The sequence below is a fragment of the Microcaecilia unicolor genome, chromosome 3 (genome assembly GCF_901765095.1).
Source record: "Microcaecilia unicolor chromosome 3, aMicUni1.1, whole genome shotgun sequence".
Lineage (NCBI taxonomy): Eukaryota > Metazoa > Chordata > Amphibia > Gymnophiona > Siphonopidae > Microcaecilia > Microcaecilia unicolor.
In genome coordinates this window covers 482,192,975-482,214,908 of record NC_044033.1, presented here as the reverse complement: position 1 = coordinate 482,214,908, position 21,934 = coordinate 482,192,975, and the positions used below count along the sequence as shown (strand labels likewise).

General features: G+C 41.3%; 1 protein-coding gene across 1 annotated transcript in view; it reads left to right on the top strand.

The window, feature by feature from the left end:
• COL12A1 (collagen type XII alpha 1 chain) overlaps positions 1-21,934 on the top strand; it is a 384,763-nt gene that overhangs the window by 110,029 nt on the left and 252,800 nt on the right. Inside the window, 1 exon segment of the mRNA XM_030199047.1 lies at positions 17,272-17,541. Coding sequence (XP_030054907.1) covers positions 17,272-17,541 — 270 coding nt within the window.

Below are 21,934 nucleotides of genomic sequence, written 5' to 3'. Positions count from 1 at the left end.
TTTGAACACCCAGATATCAGAGTTCAGATAAAATCGGTATAGTACAGCTGGATGTACAATAATCAGACTTAAGTCGATTTAAAAACAAGACTTGAGACTTTGCCACATTTAGTTAAAATTTATTTGCTGTCATCCATTGCTGAAATAGTTTGATGGAATATACCAAATGCTTCAAAGCATCCTCAATGGTATGTGTTAAATGGAAAAATAACAGGAGGTCATCCACATAGATTTTGTACTGCAGTCCCAAACAAGATAGCAATTTACAAATCTCAGTCCTATACATGTTGAAGTGTAAAACTGATAAAGTTACTCCTTGCAAGATTCCTGATTTTATTGAAGACCAAACTGGCTCCCCATGATTAGTACAGACTTGACAAGTCCGGTCCTCTAAAAAAAGATTTAAACCAAGATAGCACTGTCCCAACAATTCCAAAGCTCTCAAGATGTTCAATTAAACTTTTATGGTTAATAGTACTGAAGGCAGAAAATAACCATAAAATATAGTAAACCACTGTCAAAACCAAGGTTAATAGTATCCAGTATAGAGATTAGAAGTGTTTCCGTGCCATGCTTTGGTCTATAATAAATAGAAATAAAACAAAACAGAGAAAAGAAAACAAGAGATATCTTTTTATTGGACCAACTTAATAACATCTTTTGATTAACTTTTGAAGGTAACCCTTCTTCTTCAGGTCAGAAATGAGCAAACGTTGACAAATATCAGAATGTAAAGTGAAACACAAAAGCATTCCAATGACAGTCTCACAGGAAGAGGGTGGGGCAGGTTAGGTAAGAGACAGGGAGAGCTGGGTGGGAGACAGGGAGAGATGGATGACTGAAAAGACAGTGACAAAGCAGTAGAATTTTATAGTTTATAGTGGGCTAGGAAACCCAGATCTTTGTTGAGTCCTGTCTGGTGTGTGTCAAAATATTTCATCATTTTGACTTCAAAGGTCTTATGTTAGTACATAAATACATAAGTATTGCCGAACTGGGAAAGAGCAAAGGTCCATCAAGCCCAGCATCCTGTTTCCAACAGTGGCCAATCCAGGTCACAAATACCTGGCAAGATCCTAAAAAAGTACAAAACATTTTATACTGCTTATCCCAGAAATAGTGGATTTTCCCAAGTCCATTTAAGAATGGTCTATGGACTTTTCCTTTAGGAAGTCATCCAAACCTTTTTTAAACTGCGCTAAGCTAACCGCCTTTACCACATTCTCCGGCAACGAATTCCAGAGTTTAATTACACGTTGAGTGAAGAAAGTTTTTCTCCGATTCGTTTTAAATTTAGTACATTGTAGCTTCATCACATGCCCCCTAGTCCTAGTATTTTTGGAAAGCATAAACAGACGCTTCACATCTACCCGTTCAACTCCACTCATTATTTTGTAGACCTCTATCATATCTCCCCTCAGCGCCTTTTCTCCAAGCTGAAAAGCCCTAGGCGCTTTAGCCTTTCCGCATAGTGAAGTCATCCCATCTCCTTCATCATTTTCGTTGCCCTTCTCTGCACCTTTTCTAATTCCACTATATCTTTTTTGAGATGCAGCGATCAGAATTGAACATGATATTCAAGGTGCGGTCGCACCATGGAGCGATACAAAGGCATTATAACATCCTCATTTTTGTTTTCCATTCCTTTCCTAATAATACCTACTGTAACATTCTATTTGCTTTCTTAGGCGCAGCAGCACACTGAGCAGCAGGTTTCAACGTATCATCAATGATGACACCTAGATCCCTTTCTTGGTCTGTGACTCCTAACGTGGAACCTTGCATGACGTAGCTGTAATTCGGGCTCCTCTTTCCCACATGCATCACTTTGCACTTGCTCACATTAAACGTCATCTGCCATTTAGACGCCCAGTCTCCCAATCTCGCAAGGTCCTCTTGTAATTTTTCACAATCCTCCTGCAATTTAACGAGTTTGAATAACTTTCAGGTGAATTTTCGAAAGAAATGAACGCCCATCTTCTGACACAAATTGGGAGATGGGCGTCCTTCTCGCAAGGCCACCCAAATCGGCATAATTGAAAACCCATTTTGGGCTCCCTCAACTGCTTTTCGTCGCGGGGACAACCAAAGTTCATGGGGGTGTGTTAGCAGTGTAGCGAAGGCGGGGCGTGCTTAGGAGATGGGCATCCTCGGCCTATATTGTAAAAAGAAGGGCATCCCTGACGAACACTTGGGCAAATTTACTTGGTCCATTTTGTTCACGACCAAGCATCAAAAATGTGCCCGAACTGACTAGATGACCACCGGAAGGAATCGGGGATCACCTCCCCTTACTCCCCTAGTGGTCACTAACCCCCTTCCACCCTCAAAAAAATCTTTAAAAATACTTTTTTGCCAGCCTCAAATGCCTTATAGCATTCTATAAGTTAGACACACAAAGTGGCTTCTTTGTTGTTTAGGCAAAGAAGCCTTAACTTGGCTGAGCCACAAGTGCAAGGGCAAGGTTAGGGTTAAGTGAGATAAGGGGGAGGAAGGGATGGAGGGGGAAAGGATGATTGGATGATATCGGAACAGGGATTTTGGGAATCTGATTGGTCAGAGGGCTGCACGAGAATGTGTTTGGCGGGCTCCTAGTGGGAGTTTTTTTTTGTTCTTTGTAAGGAGCCTGGGCAAGGAGGTAGTTTTTGACCCTCCTGCCCACCCCTATTTTGGTCATGGGTAGGGATGTGAGAGTGTTGGCGGATGGGGTGGGGTGGAGTACTTGGAGTGGTGTCACTGCAGAATTTTTGAGATCCATACCCATTGGAAGGGTGATTTTGACGTATGTTACCAGAAACAGAACCATTGAAGAATGTATGGGAGGGGGTGAGGGATTCATGTTTGATACCGTCATGAATCCAGGGGAAACCAGCAGGTGTAGCATGACCTCATAAGTACATAAGTACATAAGTAATGCCACACTGGGAAAAGACCAAGGGTCCATCGAGCCCAGCATCCTGTCCACGACAGCGGCCAGTCCAGGCCAAGGGCACCTGGCAAGCTTCCCAAACGTACAAACATTCTATACATGCTATTCCCGGAATTGTGGATTTTTCCCAAGTCCATTTAGTAGCGGTTTATGGACTTGGCCTTTAGGAAACTGTCTAACCCCTTTTTAAACTCTGCCAAGCTAACCGCCTTCACCACGTTCTCCGGCAACAAATTCCAGAGTTTAATTACTCGTTGGGTGAAGAAAATTTTCTCCGATTTGTTTTAAATTTACTACACTGTAGTTTCATCGCATGCCCCCTAGTCCTAGTATTTTTTGAAAGCGTGAGCAGACGCTTCACATCCACCTGTTCCACTCCACTCATTATTTTATATACCTCTATCATGTCTCCCCTCAGCCATCTCTTCTCCAAGCTGAAAAGCCCTAGCCTCCTTAGTCTTTCTTCATAGGGAAGTCGTCCCATCCCCGCTATCATTTTAGTCGCCCTTTGCTGCACCTTTTCCAATTCCACTATATCTTTCTTGAGGTGCGGAGACCAGAATTGAACACAATACTCAAGGTGCGGTTGCACCATGGAGCGATATAATGGCATTATAACATCCTCACACCTGTTTTCCATACCTTTCCTAATAATACCCAACATTCTATTCGCTTTCCTAGCCTCAGCAGCACACTTGCCTGGGAGGGGATGGGGAATTATATCAAGTTTGTTATAATTATGATTAGTTTGTTACCGTGTAATCAACAAGGATGCTTTTAGTTATTGTTTAATGAAATGATGTTGGGAAGATTGAATTAGGAATAGATTGGAATGTTTTGAAGTTAAATAAGAACATAAGAAGAGCCATACTGGGTCAGACCAATGGTCCATATAGCCCTGTATCCTGCTTCCAACAGTGGCCAATCCGGGTTACAAGTACCTGGCAGATACCCAAATAATAGTAACATTCCATGCTACCAATCTCAGGGCAAGCAGTGGTTTCCCCCAAGTCCATCTCAATAACAAGCTATGGATTTTTCCTCCAGGAACTTGTCCAAACCTTTTTAAAATCCAGATATGCTAAACGCTGTTACCACATCCTCTGGCAACAAGTTCCAGCGTTTAACTATTCTTTGAATGAAAAAATATTTCCTCCTATTTGTTTTAAAAATATTTCCATGCAATTTAATTGTGTCCCCTGATCTTTGTACTTTCTGAATGCGTGAAAAATCAATTCACCTCCACCCGCTCCACACCACATATAGGTGTGAGTATTTTCTTCATTTTTTTACTATAAGGGAACATTAGTGTTGCGATTGAGTGCGAATGCCAAAGTTAGTAGGTGTCCCACTCATGCTTCGCCCAAGCTCCACTGATGCATGCATATGTCCTGCTTACAATACAGTACAATACAATACGACATGAGGATCTTCTATTCCACAACTTACTAGAAGGCTAAGTGTGGATTACAGAAATTGTTTGTGAGATAAAAAGAAGCAAAAAGCCTTTGATAATACAATATTAAAATAGAAAAGTAAAACAAAAATTAACTGTATAAAAACAATCAGAATAGCACTTCTGAAACCTTGGTTATCCCTCGGATTCTATATAGGGCACTTAGAGATCTGCGCTGAAATCCAAGAGTATTCTATAATAATACGCATAACTTAATTACCTTAACAAGTTAATTAGCATCGATAACAACACTTAACAAGCAATAATGAGCACTAATTGCCAATAATTAGAATTTACTTGTGCAACAAGTTTAGCATATTCTGTAACGCAGTGTGCCTAACATCTAATGTGCACAGGCAAAAAGGGGCAGGGAAATGGGAGTTTTGTGGGCATTCTAAAATTTACGTGCATAATTATAGAGTATGGTCCAGTGCGTGTAAATCTACGAACCAGTATTTACGCCACATTTTCATTGGTGTAAGTAGCAGCACATAGTTTTAGGTGCTGAGATATCAACTAAGCGTGTTCTATGTACCGTGCCTAAATCTAGGCACCGCTTATAGAATACACTTAGTCGGCATTGATTTCTGCAATGATTTTTTAGGCTCCATATATAGAATCTCCCCCTATAGGGCCATGGTTTATAGTGTTTCTTACTCAATAATTCAGCACTTAGTTCTTTGGAAGTGGTCTCATTTCTTATTGATACTGCTACTTAATTTGTAAATGATTTTATTGCATATGTGGTTCTCTTTTATTGTACTGTAGTGTTTTTTTTTTAATGTTTATGTGCATTGTCATGAATGGGCAGATAAGCCAGTATATAACATAGTAACATAGTAAATGATGGCAGATAAAGACCTGAATAGCCCATCCAGTCTGCCCATCAAGATAAACTCATTTTACATGATATGTGATACTTTATATGTATACCCGAGTGATTTGTCCTTGCCTTTCTCAGTTCACAGACCGTAAAAGTCTGCCCAGCACTGTTCTTGTCCTAAAAGTTCTGAAGCTAACATCGAAGCCCCTTAAAATTTACACTCCAGCCCATCCATATCTATTCAGTTACGATCAGGGTGTAGACCGTAGAAGTCTGCCCAGCACCGGTTTTGCTTCCCAATTTCCGGTGTTGCCACCCAATCTCCGCTAAGATTCTGTGGATCCATTCCTTCTAAACAGGATTCCTTTGTGTTTATCCCACGCATGTTTGAATTCTATTACCGTTTTCATCTCCATCACCTCCCACGAGAGGGCATTCCATGTATCCACCACCCTCTCTGTGAAAAAATAATTCCTGACATTACTCCTGAGTCTGTCACCCTTCAACCTCAATTCATGTCCTCTAGTTCTACCGCCTTCCCATCGCCAGAAAAGGTTCGTTTGCGGATTAATACCTTTCAAATATTTGAACGTCTGTATCACCTGTTTCTCATTTCCTGCAAGGTATACATGTTCAGGTATATGTGTTTAATATATAAATCTTTTAATAAAGATAAATGTGGAATTGTAGTAGTTATGTATGTATGTATGTGCACACATATGTGCATAAATACTATTATTCTAAACATTTATTTGCATAAGTAGCCCGCTAAGTACCCAAATTAGCACATGGTAAGTGTAAAGTCTCTGTGCTTACTATAGGGGGAATGCTGCCTGCATGTCTCCATACAATTACAACACAGAAAGTTGTCTCACCAGACAGTAAGTGCAGTTGCAGATAGCAGTCTAAAGCACTTTAGTAAAGGGGTCTCTTAAGTTGATAATTTAATGAAGTGCTAATATCTGCAAGACAGATAATAAAGGTTGCCATACTAGGACAGACTGAAGGTCCATCAAGCCCAGTATCCTGTTTCCAACAGTGGCCAATTCAGGTCACAAGTACCTGGCAAGATCCCCAAAGAGTAAAATAGATTTTATGCTGCTTATCCTAGAATAAGCAGTGGATTTTTCCAAGTCCATCTTAATAATGTCTTAAGGACTTTTCTTTTAGGAAATTATCCAAACCTTTTTAAAATCCTGCTAGGCTAATTGATTTTAGCACATTCTCTGGCAACGAATTTCAGAGTTTAACTCTAACTCCTAAAATTCTTCTTACTGGCCCTTTAAAAACCCCTAAAAGTGTCAGTAAAAATGTTTCTGGTATTTATAATCCAGGTTTTTTTTACCGGTTGTCATTTAAGATGTTTCTCTGATCATCTACATTGCAGGGTTCTTTCTTCGGAAGATTAAGGGGTTCCTCTTCTTACCGTGATCTGTGCAGGGGTAATCTATCTCTTACTGCTCATAGTGTTGCCCCCATTCTGAGGGAGCAGGAAGAGATTTGAGACCAGATTTGTCAACCACCAGATAAAGGTTTGGGTAGCCTGAAGATATTTATAGAGCTTATGGGCAAGACCATGTTTAGGCTACTTTTACAGACAATAGACCAAATTCTATAAATAGTGCCAAAAAAATCAGCACAAAAAAATAAAGCGCTAAGTGCTGTTTTATGAACGCGTAGGGCTAGATTTTATATATTGCACTTAAAAAATTGGTGCCAAAAAAGCGCAATTCTATTAGCTGTGAAACACAGCACAAATGCCTGTGCCTAAATTTTACGAGTATTGCCCCGATTACGCACATAATTGAAAACCATATCCCTGATCTGCACCAGAAGCCCCCTTTTTGGTCTGTGCGTAAAATTTATGTGTGGATACCATGTCTAAATTTATGCATGTAGATATCAATTAAATCTATCTAGTGCCAATAATTGCTTGTTAAAAAGCCAATTATTGGCACTAATTGGCTCATTATTCAATTAAATTGCGCACACACCCAAATTTGCGTGCACAATTTTTGGTGACGTTCATAGAATTAGAGGGTTAGTGCCTAACTTTAGACACTAGAATTTACACCGTAAACCCTGGTGTAAATCTTTGCGTCTAAATTAGGTGCAGATCCCTTTTATTCTATAACAGTGCACATAAACAGTAGGAATGCCCCTGATCCGCCCATGACTCGCCCATGGCCTTGCCCACTTTTTGGAACCACGTGTAAAATCTATGACTAGATCAATGTGACTAAAAATGCATGTGCGAATTCCAATTTAGGCCAATTAGTGATGATAATTGATTATTAACACCTAATTTTTGGCACTACTTGGCTCGTTAATCAATTAAATTGCACACACACAGTGGATGCATGCCTAAACTTGCACTCGCAATTTTAAGCACCATTTATAGAATTTCAGGGAATATATGTATTTACAGATGGTTGGCAGCTCTTTCCCCTGCATCTTTCTTTTTTTGATGCATGTAGAAGTCTCTCCATTCCAGATCTGGAACTAGGGTGGGGTAACTGGGGTCTCTGTCTCAGGTGCTGTATTTCAGGGGGTTCTTCCAGTACTGCTTTGCAAGGGGAGGAGAGAAAGATTGACATGCTGTTCTCTGCAGTCATGGTTGGAGTGAGTATTTCCTGCTGCTTGCCTAGGTGCCACAATACTTCATTAGCTTCTGTCACAATCCAATTTGTTAGAATAGTGGCACATTTATCAGCCAGTGATTTAGTTCATTTAGGGGGTCTTTTACAAAGGTGAGCTAGCATTTTTAGCACACGCTAAAAATTAGCACATACTAACCGTGTTGATGCCTATACAGGGGCATTTTCGAAAGAGAAGGACGCTCATCTTCCGACACAAATTGGGAGATGGACATCCTCTCAGGGTCGCCCAAATCAGCATAATTGAAATGCCTTGGATTTGGTTATTTTTGAGATGGGCGTCCTCGGTTTCCATTATTGACGAAAACCAAGGTCGCCCATCTCTAAGGTCGACGATCTGAACATTTAGGTCGACCATCTCTAAGGTCAACCTAAATGTTGAGATTTTGGCATCCCTGACTGTATTATCAAAACGAAAGATGGACGTCCATCTTGTTTCGATAATATGGGTTTCCACACCCCTTCGCCGCAACGTCCTTAGAGATGGACACCCTTAGAGATGGTCGTCCCCGTTCAATTATGCCCCTCATAATATTCCTATGGGCATCTACAGTGGGGGAAATAAGTATTTGATCCCTTGCTGATTTTGTAAGTTTGCCCACTGACAAAGACATGAGCAGCCCATAATTGAAGGGTAGGTTATTGGTAACAGTGAGAGATAGCACATCACAAATTAAATCCGGAAAATCACATTGTGGAAAGTATATGAATTTATTTGCATTCTGCAGAGGGAAATAAGTATTTGATCCCCCACCAACCAGTAAGAGATCTGGCCCCTACAGACCAGGTAGATGCTCCAAATCAACTCGTTACCTGCATGACAGACAGCTGTCGGCAATGGTCACCTGTATGAAAGACACCTGTCCACAGACTCAGTGAATCAGTCAGACTCTAACCTCTACAAAATGGCCAAGAGCAAGGAGCTGTCTAAGGATGTCAGGGACAAGATCATACACCTGCACAAGGCTGGAATGGGCTACAAAACCATCAGTAAGACGCTGGGCGAGAAGGAGACAACTGTTGGTGCCATAGTAAGAAAATGGAAGAAGTACAAAATGACTGTCAATCGACAAAGATCTGGGGCTCCACGCAAAATCTCACCTCGTGGGGTATCCTTGATCATGAGGAAGGTTAGAAATCAGCCTACAACTACAAGGGGGGAACTTGTCAATGATCTCAAGGCAGCTGGGACCACTGTCACCATGAAAACCATTGGTAACACATTACGACATAACGGATTGCAATCCTGCAGTGCCCGCAAGGTCCCCCTGCTCCGGAAGGCACATGTGACGGCCCGTCTGAAGTTTGCCAGTGAACACCTGGATGATGCCGAGAGTGATTGGGAGAAGGTGCTGTGGTCAGATGAGACAAAAATTGAGCTCTTTGGCATGAACTCAACTCGCCGTGTTTGGAGGAAGAGAAATGCTGCCTATGACCCAAAGAACACCGTCCCCACTGTCAAGCATGGAGGTGGAAATGTTATGTTTTGGGGGTGTTTCTCTGCTAAGGGCACAGGACTACTTCACCGCATCAATGGGAGAATGGATGGGGCCATGTACCGTACAATTCTGAGTGACAACCTCCTTCCCTCCGCCAGGGCCTTAAAAATGGGTCGTGGCTGGGTCTTCCAGCACGACAATGACCCAAAACATACAGCCAAGGCAACAAAGGAGTGGCTCAGGAAGAAGCACATTAGGGTCATGGAGTGGCCTAGCCAGTCACCAGACCTTAATCCCATTGAAAACTTATGGAGGGAGCTGAAGCTGCGAGTTGCCAAGCGACAGCCCAGAACTCTTAATGATTTAGAGATGATCTGCAAAGAGGAGTGGACCAAAATTCCTCCTGACATGTGTGCAAACCTCATCATCAACTACAGAAGACGTCTGACCGCTGTGCTTGCCAACAAGGGTTTTGCCACCAAGTATTAGGTCTTGTTTGCCAGAGGGATTAAATACTTATTTCCCTCTGCAGAATGCAAATAAATTCATATACTTTCCACAATGTGATTTTCCGGATTTAATTTGTGATGTGCTATCTCTCACTGTTACCAATAACCTACCCTTCAATTATGGGCTGCTCATGTCTTTGTCAGTGGGCAAACTTACAAAATCAGCAAGGGATCAAATACTTATTTCCCCCACTGTATATGGCTAGCGTGTGCTAATTTTAGTGCACCCTAAAAATGCTAGCGCATCTTTGTAAAAGGGGCCCTAAGTGAAACTTGAAATCATATTTTTGTGTTTACGAAGTCAGAAGGGGTGCTAAAATTAAGCAGCAAACTTATAGAAGCAAATGAAAGAGATTAAGGTTGCAAGAGAGGACCTCTATAGAATTTGACAAAACAGGAGAAGGACAAACCCAGAGGGCTTGAAGACATGACAGGTGGGCAATTGTTCACCCATGTACTCTTTACCTATTTTCGGTTAAGCTGTCAAGGGAAGTCTAAAATACTATTCATATAAAACTTTGATACCACATCCCTTTACAAAATATTAAATGTAATTTACAATATAAAAACGAGCAACACAATGCATAAAACAGCCTTTTGCTGCCTTCAGTACTTGCTACTCTGCACAACATCCAAAATCGGATTTAGTCATCGTATTGAAAATGCCCCTCTAAGTCCGTTCCCTAGCTATTAGAAAAGTAGGCTTATGTAACTTTATTGAATCTATAAATATTGTGCATGGGTATTGTGGGATGTCAGGAGATGCATTTCTCCTGAAGCTCAGACAGAACACTTTTACTGACTCATCCTTGGCAGCTCCTTACGTAAAACATATCTGTTAGTGCCTTTCAAATTTGCAACCTGAAGGGCATTTCAAGTCTGGAAATTGCTCCCTTCTAACACCATCTTCTCTTGACTACAAATAATGCAGCAACTGTCTGAAAAGGCTCATTTTCCTTGGACTATATTATCTGTTGTCAGCAATTTTTACCCATTTTTTTCCAATCAAACTTTTCCATCAAGAGCTGGTGGCTTGGAGGGAAGCCTAAACCCTTAGTTTTGATCAAACCTAAAATAGTAGTTCTTGGTTTCAAAGGCTTTGCTTTCTTTTTCCAGTGCTGGTTTCTATTTTGTTAGAAGGTAGATAGGATTATGGCTCATTGAAGACAGAATATTTGCGTGCACTGTGCAGTGGGTCAGGGTGAATTTGCTGCTTCTGTGACTGTAGTATGTTAAAGAGTTTGCTGAAAACCCTGCTGATGTGCAGATATTTCCATAGTGAAATCATATTGTGGCAAAGCTCTTGTGTGAGGTGGCCAAGGTGCGGTGACGTGTATTTGTTCCACCATAAATCACGAAATATGGCAAAGCGTGAAGTCGAATTCACATATTTTTCCATTTGGATGTCTTTGTTGTTATTCTTTTTTAATGGATTAGAAAAGTGAAGACTTGAAATCATTAGCTTATGGTGGGAATCAGAAGGGTCTCAAACTTATTTTCAATAACAAAGCCTTTTTAAGCAGTCCAGAACATTCTGGGCTCAATTCACAAAGGGCTTGAGGAAACTGTGCACTGCAGAAGTTCAAATACAGAAGCTGTGCATCATATTGGCTTTTTCAATGGGGTTGTGGATGACCAAATCTCTTTTATCCTGTTAGTTCTTTTCAGCCTCACTCTGTGGAAATGTGGATGGTGTCATTTGAAGCAGGGGCGTAGCCAGACAACAGATTGTGGGTGGGCTTAGGCAAGAAGTGGGTGGGCACCAAGTGTTCTCCCCCCCCCCCCCCCCACCACTACCATCACCACCACCAAAAAAATATCTAAGCTGGCAGGAAAACGCTTCTTTCCTCCTTGGCAGTCTGCAAAGGCATGCGCTGAAAACTGAGCATGCGCAGGTTCCGGTATCGTTGAGAGTAGCGTTTTTGTTACCATTAGGTGGAAGTCTTCAGCTGGCGGAGCTTGGGATCCCCACCAGCTACCACTAAACTTGTGCTACGGTTGGGTGGGCCTAAGCCCTAAGTAGGTGGGCCCTGGCCCACCCAGGCCCACCTGTGGCTACGCCACTGATTTGAAGGAACATTGTTAACTTTAGCCCACTTGCTCTGGCAACATCTTCCACCCTTTGTTCATTCCTGAACATCAGTCATCTTTCTTCTGGATTGCTATGTACCAAGAATTGACACATTTTATTGAGAAAGGACTGCAAGGCGTCAGTATTCCTCTGTCCTAACTTTTACATAACGTAGTAGCTGACAGCAGATAAGGACCTGTACGGTCCATCCAGTCTGCCCAACAAGATAAGCTCATAGCATAAGCTATGATGTGATACTTCGTATTTATTTATTTATGGCAGTTGTATCCCGCATTATCCCATACAGGTTCAATGTAGCTTACATCAAACTTCTAATGCAAATTACAATAAGAGAACTATAACAAAAATACAAAACAATAACAGGCAAAAATATTCAAGCAGTAAGATGACTCATTTTGAAACAACAAATTAACTAGGGGGCCCTTTTACAAGTGGCGGTAAGCCCAACGTGGGTTTACTACATGCTAATCTGGAGCTACAGTCGGCCCAACGCAGGAGCCGATGGTAGTTCCAGCCCCAGCATGCACCATTTCCCGTATTTTTTAGTGCGGCACTAATCTGCCAGCAATCGGGCAGCACCGTGCGCTACTTGGTTACTGCCAGGTTAGCGCTGGAGCCCTTACCATCACCTCAATGAGGTGCTGCCCCCCACAGGCCACACGGTAAGATCAATCTTACCGCGTGGCCATGGCTATTTCCAGCCTTTTTTACCTGCTGCGGTAAAAAGGGCCGCAGCGCACAGCAAAAACAGCCCCCGCCACTAGCGCAGGGCCCTGTTTACTGCAGCTTGGTAAAAGAACCCCTAAAAGAATAACAATCACCAACAGTGGTGAGGAATCCACTAAATAAGATCCTGATTCGTCCATAGAAGTCTGCCCGGCACTGTCCTTGTTCTAAAACATCTGAAGTTGTCATCGAAGCCCCACTCCAGCCCATCCAAATCTGTCCAGCTACGACCAGGGCACAGACCGTAGAAGTCTGCCCTGCTCTGCCTTTGCTTCCCAATTACCGATGTTGCCATCTAATCTCCAGTAAGCTTCTATGGATCCATTCCTTCTAAAGCGGATTCCTTTGTGTTTATCCCGCATATTGTTTAAATCCACCACCTCCCATGGAAGGGCATTCCAGGTATCTACCACCCCCTCTGTCAGTCGGAAAATTTTCATGTCATGTAATTTCCTGTGTTGGGTATGGGAGTGTTTGTCGTTTCCAGGTTTATTTTTTCATTCCTGGATGGATGTTGACAAGAATGCACATTCTTCCTAAGGAGAATGCACACTTCTTAAAGTGTGCTCAATATTTCTAAAGAGTGCAAACTCTTTTTCCAATACTTTGTACATGTGTGAATCATCACATATGTGTGAACTATTGCACATGCGTGCACTATCAGGAAAAGAGTTTGCACTCTTTGGAAATAATGCACACTTAAGGATGAGTGCTCTTTTTAGGAAGAGAGCATTGTTTTTGCAATGAGTGCACATGATTATGGATAAAGAAAAATCACCAAATGTCATGTTTTTTCTGCTCATTTTCATTTGATAACAATATGCGATGACATAGGATATTATCACAGTTATTTTATTGTAATTTGATCTTTAGTGGTTGCTCGAAATTTTTGAAATACAGGTTGCAGTTGGTAGAGAATGCAGCCCTTAGGATGATCTTCTCTACATTTGAATACGGTTTATTAACACCGTTGTATTTAGAACTGCAATGGCTCCCTATAGATGCTAGATTACATTTTAAGACCTGTACTTTAACTCATAAGGTGTTGCATGGTGATTTGCCAGAATATATGCAGTCTTATTTTCAATGTTTAACTGGAAATGTAGTGTACGGTCTTTTCCATTGGTTAGGCATCTGAAATCTAGGAAACAGTTTAATACCCCTCTGTCATATCAGGCCGCCTTGTTATGGAATGCATTACCATTGTCATTTAGAGATCTTGATCAGTTTAGGAAACATTTGAAGATGTTTTTATTTACTAAGGGGTCCTTTTACAAAGCAGTGGTAAAAAGTGGCCTGTGGTAGTGTGGACGTGCCTTTTAGGCATGCTCTGGGCCGTTTTTTACTGCAGCTGGGAAAAAGGCTATTTTTTAATGGGCGGGAAATGGGCCTGCGCTAATATTAAAACTAGTACACATGGCTATTTATAGCCTGAGCCCTTACTGCTACCCATTGACCTAGTGGTAAGGGATCAAATGTTACGCATACGGTAACCTTGAAGCACGTGCCAATGTGGGCGTTCTGCCAGTTACCACCAGAAACGCTCCCCGTGGTAGAAAATAGAAAATTATTTTCTACCACGGGATTCGGCACGCACCAAACTCGGAATTAATGCCAGGTGCATGTGCTACCCCGGCAATAGTGCCAAATGGGCAAGAACTACCCGTCTCTTTGTAAAAGGAACCCTAAGTTTGTAACTCATTATTGATGAGGTGTGGCTTCCTGGCTTTTGTTCGTTATTTGTGACTTCCTAGAGGATGCTCCAGTTTTTCTTTTGTTACCTGCATTGAACTACATAGGTACATGTGAGCTAGAAGACTTAGATGTAATGTAATGTAACTCAAATGTGATCATGTTATGATCACTATTGCCAAGCAGACCCAACATTATTACCTTTTGCACCAAGTTCTGCATTCTACTACATCTAAAGAAGCTCCTTCTCTTGTCAATTTTTGCTGCCTCAATTTTCACTATTCTTTATGAATGTTAAAGCTCTTCAGACATTGTTTAATCATAATTTTGTGTTTGTGTTCCCAGTTTGCTATGTGTATATTCAGTAATTTACATGTTGGAATGCAACGTGTTTCTGGACCTTTGCGTGCAAGAGATGAGTAATGATTACTTACAGGATTTTACACAGAAAAGGAGTAATTAAGGCTGCTTATCTAACAAAGTGAAACTGTCAGCATAAAAATGGATCTAGAGGCCTGTTATTCCTGAGTAGAGCCTAGTGTAGGCGTGGCCTAGTGGTTAGAGCACAAGTCTTGATATCCAGAGTTTGGCACTTCAAATCACACTGCTGCTGCTTGTGATCTTGGGCAAGTCACTTAACCCTCCATTGTCTCAGCTTTGATTTTAGATAATGAGCCCTCCAGGGATAGAAATACCCAGTGTACCTGAAGGCAATTCACCTTGAGCTACTACTGAAAAAGGTGTGAGCAAAATCTAAACAAATAAATAAATAGTGTAGCCCTGGAGTGTTGAACATATCGGAAATGTAAAGATCCTACAGAAAGGTCCCAGCCTGTGCCAGAGTAATTCAAAACCCTTTGTCTCCAGTTCTGACTCAGTCAGCTGGCTCTTATCCAATTGGTGGGTTCAGCACTTTTCTCACGCTGCATTTTCCCCTAGGATATATGGGCCTAGGACCAAATATGAATGGGAGACCCAAACGTTTTTAGCTTGATGCAAAGTAGCTTCTATATGCAAGTTCTGACACCTTCATGTGGAAGCTGCTAGGTTTATGCCATTTGTTTTTTCAACACATATATTTGCAAAATGGCTGTTTCCGTGGCACATGCCGTCAAATACATGTGCACTCCTGCAGGTATTTTAGAAAAGACTTTGCATAAGCAGAATTAAAAAAAAATGCTATGAGATCTAAGCATGTCCCAGTCTGGACATCTCATTTCCTATCTCTATGTTCTATGTAAAATGGGGCTCAGTATCTTAGGGGGTCTTTTACTAAGTGTGTTAGCATTTTTAGCTCTCGTTAAAAATCAGCTGGTGCTAAATGCTGAGATGCCCATTATATTCCTATGGGCGTCTCAGCGTTTAGCACCAGCTGATTTTTAGCGCAAGTTAAAAATGCTAGTGCACCTTAGGAAAAGACCCCCTTAATTTGTCTTATTTTGAGCTTTGTTATTAGAGATATATGTTTTGTTACGAAGTTACAGTTCAAGCTTTGGTAGTAGCATAGTAATAATTTTGGGAGATTTTTAGCCTGTTGCTTCTAAGGATGCTAGAGGCAACTTACAGCATTTGTTTAAGAATTAAGTTAAAAACCAGTCTCGTAACGGACATGAAAATAGGTACCTGAGGCAACTGAGATAGTGTGACTTGCCCAAGGTGTGTCAGAGAGGAGAAAGTAAAATTTGAGTGCTGACTTTACTGATGCTTAGCTCATTGAGCTAACCACAAGGCTACTCTTGCTGCTTGTAGATCATGCCTTATTATCGCCCTCTAAGCTCCCATTGTCTCCTTCCAATGTTTCAATGTTTGTGTTCCATTGTTACATTCCTTAAAGACACCTCGATTGTCTTACATAACTCTGCACAATGTAATCCATAACCAATCTGTAACAAATTGTATTTCCATCATTTAACTCATTTTGTAAGCCACACTGAACCCGCAAAAAGGTGGGAAAATGTGGGATAAAAATGCAATAATAAATAAATAAATAAATGCTACTATAGTGAGCAGCAATTCATAGGCAATGCTTGCACCTGCCCCAGAGCCTTCCCTCTTATGCAATTTCCTGTTTCTGCATAGGTGGGACCACATCAGAGGGAAGGCTCTGGGGCTGATGCGAGCAGTGTGTATGAGTCGTTGCTTGCTACTGGCGAAGAAATGAAATGTTGAGAGACACCAGACTGTCTGCAGGGGAGAGAAAGATGCCAGGAGTTTTCAGCTGGCAGGGCTTGGATATCCCCACCAGCCACATTACTACTACTACTACTATTTAGCATTTCTATAGCGCTACAAGGCATACGCAGCGCTGCACAAACATAGAAGAAAGACAGTCCCTGCTCAAAGAGCTTACAATCTAATAGACAAAAAATAAATAAAGTAAGCAAATCAAATCAATTAATGTGAACGGATTAATGTGAACATCACAATGCCCCCCTTATTGCCTGCACCCCGCTGCCCTGCTTTTGGTACGCCATTGACTATCTCATAGGTTAATGTTATTTGAACAAGTGGAATATATTTCAAGTTAGCAGAACAAAACATATTTTTAGAATTTTTCCTTTTGAGAATTCTCTTTAGCTTCTTATTTATGCATAAATTGAGGTGTTTATAAAACCTAAATGTCAAAGAAATAGAGAAAATGTCAGCAGAAAAGAATTGTTGTGGCCCTCCTAGTACATGCCTGTTTTGCCACATGTCTTACTAGTTTTGTTGTCATTCCTCTTGCTCTGCCATTAAGATCCCTGTGGGTCTGTCTTATTGAACGTTGCCAATGTTCCAGGCATTGCCCAAAGTCATCATATATATTGATGTTAGCAGGTTTGTGTTACTGGTTTTCATTTCATTTCATTACTATAAAAAAAATCGATAATGCTGATATTGCACAAGTAACTTGGATTGTTTTTTTAAAATGATTTTAAGGTGATATATCTTCTCCTTTATTCTTGCAGATATTGGTTCACCTCGGGACTTGGTAACGAAAGACATTACTGATACTAGTATTGGTGTATCCTGGACCCCAGCTCCAGGGACAGTTCGTGGGTACAGAATAGCATGGAAATCACTCATCGATGATAAGTCAGGAGAAAAGGATATTCCTGGGACTACAACTGATACTGTGATTGAAGACCTGCAACCTGAAACGAAATATAAGATCCAAGTCTTTGCCACTTACATCACTGGAGAGGGAGATCCCGTTGAGGGGGAGGCCACAACAGATGGTACAATATAACAATATTACTCTACAGAAGTTTCAGGAATGCCAAGAGTCATGATCCATCTTTTATAACACTCTAGTTTTGTGCTTTATTTGACTGTTCTTTGTACTGATGCATCTATGTATTTCATGACAGAGCAGTACTTCGTGTGATGAAATACATAGACCCAACAGAGACAATTCATAAGGTTACAGGTGCAATGAAATTATGCCAAGGCTAGACTTTCTGAACAGCTACAGCTATGCTTGCGGCTTGGCGTTTCCCTTCCTCTACTAAAGAGAACTGGGAGGCTTGACCTTTCTTTCTGGTCCTTCCTGTGTATAAGTATGTTACATGGGGATTACTGTTCATCCTATGGCTTCCTTCCAGAGCAGACATCAACTGTCAGCCAACTTTGGTCATTTGCTAAGGAGCCAGTTTCATATACATTATTGGGGCAGATTATTTTTTTTTGTTTTTCTGAAAAGAGAAAATTTTTTAAAATTTAATTGGTATTCCTGTCAGGTGATTTTGGAATTACAGTAGAAATTTTAGCAGAGTGATAGTTACCTTATCATACAACTATTTCTTTCAACAGTTTTTATTGATGATTCAACAGTTTAAACATTGCCATTGAAGAGTTATGCTTGCCCTTGCTCTCAGTAAAATACATGTCAATGGCTCAGGCTAAAGAGCTAGGCCTCTGCAAGCAAATGGCTCATAATAAGAGCTAGGCTTCTTAAAATCAGAATCATCTCTGATATAAAAGAGAGCTAGCTTGTAAAAATCAGAGATCACCTTTGACACAGTTACATTTCACTGTGGCAAGTGCTGAACTGGCAAGGGTGGGGGCAATCTACTCTATAAACAATCCTGAGATTGGCACCTGCAAGACGTCATAAGCAAGAGTTGCTATGGTTACGTAGAGATAGTGCTGGGTCAGCTGCACCCCGGGTGAGAACATTCAAAGGGGGGGCTACATGAAGGTTTGGGAACATGTGAAGTCATTCTGATCAACTGATAAGGACTAGGAGCCCTGTTGAGACAGCTGGGGTCCATTGAAATGAATAGGGCCAAAATTGTATATAAGCAGCAGTTTGAGGAGTATTAGTTCAGACGAGACGAGATGAGACGAGAAGAAGAAGGAGACAAGAGGAGAAGAAGACCAGAGAAGGGAGACTCCAGAAGGCTAGAGAGAGAGGACGTGCCATGATATGCGGTTCCATTATGTGAATGCTTAACCTACCTGTATTACCATTGGTAAGATTGTAATAAACTATCTTATTATATCTACTACATACTGGGTTCCTTTCTAATTACAAGAGTCCATACTGCCTGATGGTGTAAGCCTGTCATGAGCAGATTCAAGGTTGGGAAAGCTAGATATTTGGAGGGCATATGTAACTTTGCCCAGAGAGATGAGATGGGCCACTGCTTCCGCTGCTGGATTAGCAAAGGCAGATTCGGAGAAAATAAACACCATTAAATTGAACACATGGCAATTTAAATGATACATCATACTTGTATATATACATCAGTAACTTCTATCATCAATGTTTTTGTCATTCCCCCCCCCCCCACTCCTTCTTTTCCACACGCTTCCATTATAGCCAAAATGTTTACAGTTTTATTGTTAAATGAGCAGCACAATAACGTGTTTAATTCAACTTGTGCCTCACATTGTGTGGTGTTTATTATTGTTGCTATATCTAAATTGACTGTTGTTCATTTGAACTTTATAAAGCGTATTTCCAGGAAATGAGCGTTCCCTATAAGCATTCCTCCTTGCCCTTCTTTCCCCTGTCAGTACTTTCCCCCACCCTTCCCCCCTTATGTCTCATTATAAGCATATATGTAGTTATTGTTCGTTATGTGTGTACCCTCACCTAATAAGCGTAGTATTAGACTCCGGCCTCTCTGTGATAATGTGTCTAGCATAGGCCCCCATATTCTAAGAAAACATTTTTTACGGCGGCAAAAACTATTTGCTTCTCGTGCTTCCCATGTCATTAAAAGATGTACCTGGTTACGCCAGTGCCAATATTCAGGGGGTTTATCCGACGTCCAATATTGTATAATGCATTTTTTTTGCTACTAGGCACAGCTTACGACATAACAATGTCTCGTCTGCCGTAAGACCTCGGAATGCCCCTGGGCAATCCAATAGCAATTGTAGGGGGGTGCCTACTATTTTTCGTGATGTGATTAAAGTCATAAAAACCACTATCTTTCTCCAAAAAGACTGCACCTTTGTACATTCCCAAAATGCATGATAAAATGAGTTTTCCCCCAGCTTGCATTTCAAACATGTTGGTGTGTTGATCCCTCCCATTCTAAAGAGCTGGAGCTGTGTGCAATATGCTCTGTGTGTCACCCGAAATGCACATTCTCTATAATTTGCACCACTGATCAATTTGGGGATGTTCCGGATGTAGGCTGCTATGTCCCAATGAGCTAAATCTGCCCCTGTATCTTCCTCCCATCTTTGACGGAACGAAGAACACTCCCTTCTCGACATCAACGTCCAAAGTTTTTTTTGGAGTTGCGAAATTGTGAGGCCTCATCTGATATTTCATCGTAAAATTGCTTGACTTTTTCTCCCAGTTGAAACTTAAGCGCTTCCTCATCTAAGGTTTGGACATAATGTTTTACCTGGCCATATCTAAAAATTTCTCCCCAGTCCCCTTCTTCAGCAGGCATGAGTTGTCTTAAAGGTTTAATTTTCCCTTCCATGTCCAATATTGACTTTAAACACGTGAGACCCCTTCTTGTCCACTGCTGAAAAACTGGGTTTTCCATTCCTGGTAGGAACATCGGGTTCCCTCTTATGGTCAGCAATTCTGACGTATTCGGTTTACCTCCCAATTTCTTCCCCAAAGTTTCCCATGCCTCTTGTAAAGGGTTCAGTAGTATACTACGTCTAAAAGTCTTTGGCAGTGAGATTTTATTGAGATGCAGCAAAGTGATCAAGTAATAAGGGCTAAAGTATGTTTTTTCTAATTCTAGTGAGGAATGTGTGTTCGTGGAGTAAATCCAATCTCTCACCAGCCGTAATAAACTAGCTAGATTATAGTATTGTAAATTAGGCAAACCCAGTCCACCCTGCTGCCAGGCCCCCAGTAGGAACTGTAGCCTAAGCTTAGCTTTTTTCTTTGCCCAACAGAACCGCCCCACTAGTTGATAGAATGGCTTCATGTCTTTCTGCAATAGTCTCAGCGGTAAAACTTGTAATACATATGGCCATCCAAGCAAGATCACCATTCGTATGAGACAGATTCGTCCGATCAATGGCACCGGTAACATCCGCCATGTTGCCAACTGTTGTTCTGTTTGGCTTAACAACCCATTGACATTTAGTCTGTAGATGTCCTCCATCTGAGATGCTAGAAGAACCCCCAGATATCTAAAAGAGCCCTCAGTCCATCTCAACGGGAAATCACATCTCCAAAGAGTAGTAGTAGTAGTAGTAGTAGTAGTAGTAAAGAGATCTGGTATTCAATGGAATCGCCAGGGCCTCCGACTTATCTAGATTTAATTTGAATCCTGAATAGTCCCCAAATTCCTTCATTACTTCTATAAGATCTTTCAGTGACACTCTTGGATTAGTAAGAGTCACTACCAAATCATCAGCAAATGCTGCAATTTTAAATTCCATCGATCCAACCCCTACTCCTCTGACGGATCTAGCTGAGATTATGTCCCTAATCAAAGGATCTAGATATAATGCAAAGAGCAATGGGGAAAGTGGACATCCCTGGCGGGTCCCCCTAGAGATCTCAAAGTTTGCAGACCACATACCGTTTACTAGGACCCTTGCTTGGGGTGAGGTATATAAGGCTTTAATTGCTTGTACGAACCAACCAGAGAATCCATATTTATCCAATACAGAAAATAAAAAAGGCCACGCCACTCGGTCAAATGCCTTTTCGGCATCAAAACTAACCAATAACGCTTGTTCTGAAGTCTCCTTGATCTGTTCCAAGGACAACAGAATACTTCGCAAGTTTTTAGTTACAGAATGTCCCTGTACGAACCCCACTTGTGCTTCATGAACAAGACGTGGTGATACTTTCCCTAATCTCTTAGCTAATATTTTAGCAAGCAATTTTACCTCTTAGTTTAATAGAGAAATGGGTCTGTAGGAGGATACGAGTTGTCCATCACGCTTCGGCTTTGGCAGCACTATTATCTGGGCTAAATTAAGATTTTCCGGAAGTTTCCCCTTTGCCACCCATTCATTAAATACCTCTGCTAATATGGGAGTGATATGGTCCCCCATCAATTTGTAAAATTCAGTTTTTAGTCCGTCAGGCCCCGGTGCTTTCCCCAATTTACTTTGGGCTATTGCCCAAGTGACTTCGTCACAACTTATGAGTTCGTTCAGGTGTTGCAACTCTGTCTGCCTCAGCAATGGAGT